This window comes from Oculina patagonica, unplaced genomic scaffold (assembly GCF_052425735.1).
Source record: "Oculina patagonica isolate OP01 unplaced genomic scaffold, crgOcupat unplaced1316, whole genome shotgun sequence".
Classification (NCBI taxonomy): domain Eukaryota; kingdom Metazoa; phylum Cnidaria; class Anthozoa; order Scleractinia; family Oculinidae; genus Oculina; species Oculina patagonica.
In genome coordinates this window covers 1-5596 of record NW_027557319.1, presented here as the reverse complement: position 1 = coordinate 5596, position 5596 = coordinate 1, and the positions used below count along the sequence as shown (strand labels likewise).

The 5596-nt window shown below is 40.4% G+C and overlaps 1 protein-coding gene across 1 annotated transcript; it reads right to left on the bottom strand.

Moving 5' to 3' along the window:
* Window positions 1-1496: 1496 nt before the first annotated feature.
* Window positions 1497-5241, bottom strand: LOC144639798 (NF-kappa-B inhibitor alpha-like). Its single transcript, XM_078499087.1, has 5 exons — window positions 5176-5241; window positions 4226-4436; window positions 3589-3677; window positions 2446-2691; window positions 1497-1580 (listed from the first exon to the last, which is right to left on the bottom strand). The coding sequence occupies exons 1-5, from the start codon at window positions 5215-5217 to the stop codon at window positions 1527-1529; spliced, it is 642 nt and encodes a 213-aa protein (XP_078355213.1). The 5' UTR covers window positions 5218-5241; the 3' UTR covers window positions 1497-1526.
* Between the last annotated feature and the right edge of the window lie 355 nt (window positions 5242-5596).

The window sequence follows — 5596 nt, the reverse complement described above, 5'->3', positions numbered from 1 at the left end:
AGGTCCACGACCCTGCACATCTTTTGTTTTGCGCTCATACACTATGCATGATTACGTACTCGCTATGATTCAATTGGTTAGTTGCATGAACACACACGTTACCACCTATTGTATTTTCTCAGGTTTTGTGCAGGGTCAACCCCCAAAATAGCGAACAAAAACATACAACAAAGAACTTTGTCAGGCTTCCTAACCACTTCCCTCTATTAACTATGAAGTAAACTGATACCTCAGTGATGTCACTTCTATCGCACTTGTGATTAATTTTGATATTTCTTAAGTTGGTTTTCCAAACTTCCCTTTAAATAAAAGAATGCTAAGCTTGAAGTCTGCCAGCTGCTTTCCTGACAAGGAACTTTTTGTCCATCTTACACAAAGACCTGGGTACAAACTACCATTTTTGGTTAATCGTAGAAGCACGCGGATGGTTTCCCAGTTCTTCATTATCCAATCAAAACATGGCTTGAGTCGCGAGTGCAATCAGTTGCTTTTGTCGCGGGCTCGTTAATTCTAAAGGGCAGAGTTCCTTTCGAAAATTAAATGAAACATGAAAACTTGTCAAGTGTTGTAATAACGGTCAAACGAAAACACAGCACTCCGGACTGCTATGTGCTGGTCTAAACAAAAGCTTATGCAAAACAACGTTATAAAATTTATATTCTTTACCACTCAGTGTTTACATGTTATAAATGAACACCCAGCTTTTTTACTCCAATGTTCATGTAATTTATCTGTAAGGTGTTTCACGCAACAGTAATGGAAGTTAAATTCGTGTATCAACATTGTGCCTGAGGTCCATTATGGGCATCCACTGCCAAGAGGTCATCAGGAACAAAGAATTGTGGACAAGAGCTGAACAAGAAAGAATTAACATCCAGATTAGAAGGCGCAAGCTACGCAAGTGCGGTTGGATTGGGCACACTCTCAGGAAAGAGGATTGCAATGTCATCAAGCAGGCACTGAGGGTGAAACCCACAGGGGAAGAGGAGCCGAGGCCGTCCCAGGAACAGCTGAAGGAGGACGGTAGACAACGAAGCGTGGAAAGCAAGCTACACCTGGAGATAGCTTGAGCAGATAACCTAAAATAGACCGAGCAGGTGTTTAGTTTCCATTGACCTATGCTCCATGCACGAGCAGTGGAAGTGAATAAGGATTAGGATTAACATCGTCTTGACGGCCACTGGCAGCGATTATACTAGCTTTGGCAGGCTATCCACAAATTAGTTTCCTTCGCTCGCACACGATTTTTGGTTCGTAACGCATCGCTTTTCCCTACAAGCGTTGCGTGACGGCCCTAAAAACTGCAAAGGAGACTAGTCTCACAACAGGTAACTGGGAAAACTTGATCCACGATTCCCATAACAAGAACAATAACAACTTTTATCTCATATTCTTTGTTCAATTCCAGCCATGTCCAACCACACAATAGTTCCATTCAGTCCAGTAACTCTGGCATCTTTTTTCTTCATTGACGTTGTTTTCTGGGACTTGCATTGTTACATAGTGCCGAAATTCACTTTGAAGTATCATCGTTTTCTCCTCTTAGAGTCTTTTTCTTTAGACCGGAACTGCCTCTTAGCCTAATAAGAAAAAAATTAACATTTGAACAATTACTCAGCTTTCTTTACATATTAATAAGATAACTGATAATCCTCTAGCTTGACAAACCTACGATCAGGCAATAACCTTTTTCGCCTTCTTGCACGTGCGGTCAACGCAAGAGATAAGAAACAGCTTGCCTAATCGCAGATTAAAATTCTCTGACTTCTTCTTTCTCTGCAAATTCAACATGTTTGCTACTGTTTTTGAACTCCTCCATTTTATGCTCCAAATTTTAGCGTCAAGACCGTTCAGAGAAAGCGCACTGATCGAGAAAGCACACTGAAAAGCCTAGAAGTTCTCCTTTTCGAGGATGGAATCACATCTCTACCCGAATGAAACTACTCAATTAATGAATAGTATGTTTATTTTTGTCACACTTTTACTCTGAATAATGATTTATCCAGCAACCAAGCTCAGAACTTGCTTGGGGAATTGCTGCATCAGCAATATTGCAGCTTGTGGCCACGCCCACCGAAAATTTTACATGCAGTGTTACGTGAAATGTTGTAGCGTGTATCGTTGTAAACAAAGAGTGCCAACAACTTTTGCAGTGAACAGCGTTAGGGACTTTCTTCTTCCTCTGTTCTCCCTCTTTCAAACTCACCGCTATTTTCGATGGAGTGTTTTTGTCCACAACTCTACGTCATCGGCTGAGGTCACGTGGCATTTTGGCCGCGCGATTTAAACGCAACTTTCCGGACTTGTAAAATCGTCAATTTTTAGGCCATCAGCTTCAAACTTGGAATCGTATCCTTAAAACTCTAAACTTTCAAAATAGGAAAAATACAAATGTCGCTTCTATCTTACGCACTTTGAAGCCAACTAACTATGTAACTCATTTACCTGCTTGCTTGATCGTACCACTTTGGGAGTATCACCTTCCAAATTAGCGATGTTCACATTTGCGCCGTGCGTCATTAATAGTTTCACCATTTCATCCATTTCTCGGCCGCTTGCTGTATGAAGCGGCGTATTCCCTGCGTATGTTACCTTGTTCACGTCGGCACCACGTGATATCAAGTACTCAGCCACGTGATACTTCCCAGTCTCCACTGCGTGATGTAATGGCGTGCGACCACTATTAGAGTCCTGCGTTTATGGACGAAATACATATTTTGATATATTAATTGAAGCACGGTCGACTGTACGGTTTTTTAAAGGTTTTTTCAAATAGAATTGAACTATAATGGCCACCTTTCTAGACCTTCTACAAATGGCCAGAGATTTTCGTTCAGTCCGCGCACCAGTTACAATCCATACAATTACTGGGGCGCATAGATTTAACGTTAAATCCGTGAGCCCCAGAATTAAACATTGCACATTTTTTACCCAGGATTTTAGTCATATCTGGTACGTATTCAGGGGCGTAGCTACGATTTTTCCAGAGGCACGCATAATTTTTCAAATCACCTTCTTCTCCCTCCCTTCCTCTCAAATCTCGAATCTTCCTTTTTAATTATTTTTGTTTAAATTTTGTTTGGGATGTGAGTGTAATGGTGAGGTTATGTTGTAAGCAGTCTCTCTTGATATGAAATGGCAACAAGGTCATAAATAGCCGGTCTCTCGTTACAACCTCAGTGCTAATCTTCTGTCTTTCTTTCGTTCTAGCAAAGTCAGATCAGAATTCTTTTCAGTCCTTTCCATATGTTTATGACATGTATCACGGATTTCGTAATACATGTACATATATTCCAGCTTATTTCCTTTTTCAAAAATCTCTATCTTCTACTTTTACAAGTACGCACGTGCGTATGTGCGTACAGGCAGCTATGCCCCTGGAATTTCTTATGGTTGTTTTGCTGTTCACACCCTTACGGGAACGTGAATTTTACTGTAACCAGGTAACAAGTTGGAATAAAAAAAGTTAACTCCAGTGAAATTGATCTCAAAGAATACAGCGAGCGAACGATCTTGATTTGCATTTTAGGTCTTTTCTTTTGAAACATAAATCTTGAGGCAAAGGGGATTTCAAAAGAGGTCAGTAACCTGATCGTTTATATCAGCTCCCATGTCGAGAAGAGTTTCAACCAGTGGTTGACTTCCTTTCAACGTCGCTACGTGGAGGGCAGAACAACCTGTAAGCGAGAAAATAATTTATCAGAAAGTAGGGGTCAGCGAGAAAAAAGGTGAAAACTAGGGAGTTCTAGGGGCGGATCAGAGTCATAGTGAGAAATAAAGGAAACATATTTATTTACTTTTTCTTCGCCTTTTCTTTCTCGGAGAAATTAGCTATACAGCTACCCTTGTAAATCCGAGGTGAAATAAAGGTGATGCCGGTGATGTAATGATGTGATGTGATGGGTGTTAGGGGAAAAAAAAGGGGGGGGGGGAAGGACTGTAGTCGGAGCCATACAGGGGCGTTGGATTAAAGGGAAAGTTAAGTAAGCGAACTTAGAATTGGGAATCCCGTAAGTTGGAAGCCGAATATAGCTAAAACATGGAAAATAGGAAGAGAAGCGTCGAAATGGAAATAAAGGAAGTAAAAATCGTGGTTGCAGTCGTAAAGGGGATTGAAAGTGGGAGAATCAAAGTACGGAGAATTGTGACAGTACGAGTTTAGAAAAAGACGAACGCTTTCACATGGTTCAAAGGCGTGGTTTAAAGTTTGCGCTGTACCTCTTACCTTGAAAATTTTTCAAGTCTAGCCTGATCTCGACGCGGTTACTTTTTGTGACGTCACGAATGGCATAGACGCAGTTGACGTTACCATCTTGACAGGCCAAATGAAGAGCAGTCTGTCCGTGCCTGTCCATCAAGTTGACATCAGCCCTGCCCTCTATCAGCCTTTTTACGATATATATTTGATGCGTTATCACGGCAAGATGGAGAGGAGTCTGAAACAACAGGTTTTTAAACTGATTAACTTATTGTTATAACGGAGGCTTTCGTTATACAATTTAGAATAAAAATCAGCGAAAAGAATTTTTTTAGAATTTGATAATGATGAACCGCGATTCATCGAAACGTCATTTCTTATCGCTGATTTTTATTCTAAACTTATTGTTACTCAAGTGTAATGTAAATGTTGTTTGTTGTGGTTATACACTTAGCTTCGATCGCGAGATAGCCAGTTTCCAAGTATGCTACAGAAACAGAGGAAATGAACATAACTTTTAAAAAATCCCAATCGACAGAGGGCAGACCATTTGCACATACACCTAATTGAAGAAACGTCGACCATGTGAACTGAAAGCACTGATAAACCATGAACGATATGGCCCAACGGTATTCTGCGTAGACATCCTTGGTAAGCTTAGTAATATTCCTTTTTGATTGAAAATCAAGATAAGAGCATCGTTCACGGTTTATGATTTTCATGGGCCAACGATTCTTCCATCAGGTATATACAAAATTGCAGTTTCTTAAGCAATCAATAATAAAGCTGGCTTTCGTCACCGAAGTGACTTCTTTCCACGACGTTTTTAGAGTCCTTGCGCTCGGTTTTGATTGGAGAGTTGAAGTGATGCAAAGAAAACTGCCAAAAATGACGTCTTTTTCACCACCTGGCTGTTGTCGCTTTATTTTGCAAATGTGTTTTCATGTCTACAAACCGTATTAGAATCAAAACGTTACCTGTCTTAGCTTGTTATAAATATCAACTCCTCTCGACTTCATTCTATGGATGAAAAACTCGGTCAACGGTTGATACTCCCTGGACAACGGCGATATGAAGAAACCTGGCGAAGAGAGATTTTAGCTGGGTTTTATAAATAGGTTACCAACAGGAAGACGATACCATTGGCTGACTTAATATGTGCGTATTAGGTTAAGTTCCGTTTAAAAACTGATGGCGTTAATAAATCTACGCAGTCAACATGTCTCGGAGGGTTTAATCATAAAAAATTTTATCACAAGACATCTCACATGCACAAAGTTTTACCTTGTTATCAAATATATTGGATATCTCGAACCTTATATTTCTCGAACCACCCGATGACCCGAACCAGAAAGCCGTTTCCCTTTGAGGTTCGAGACATCGGGATTTTACTGTACT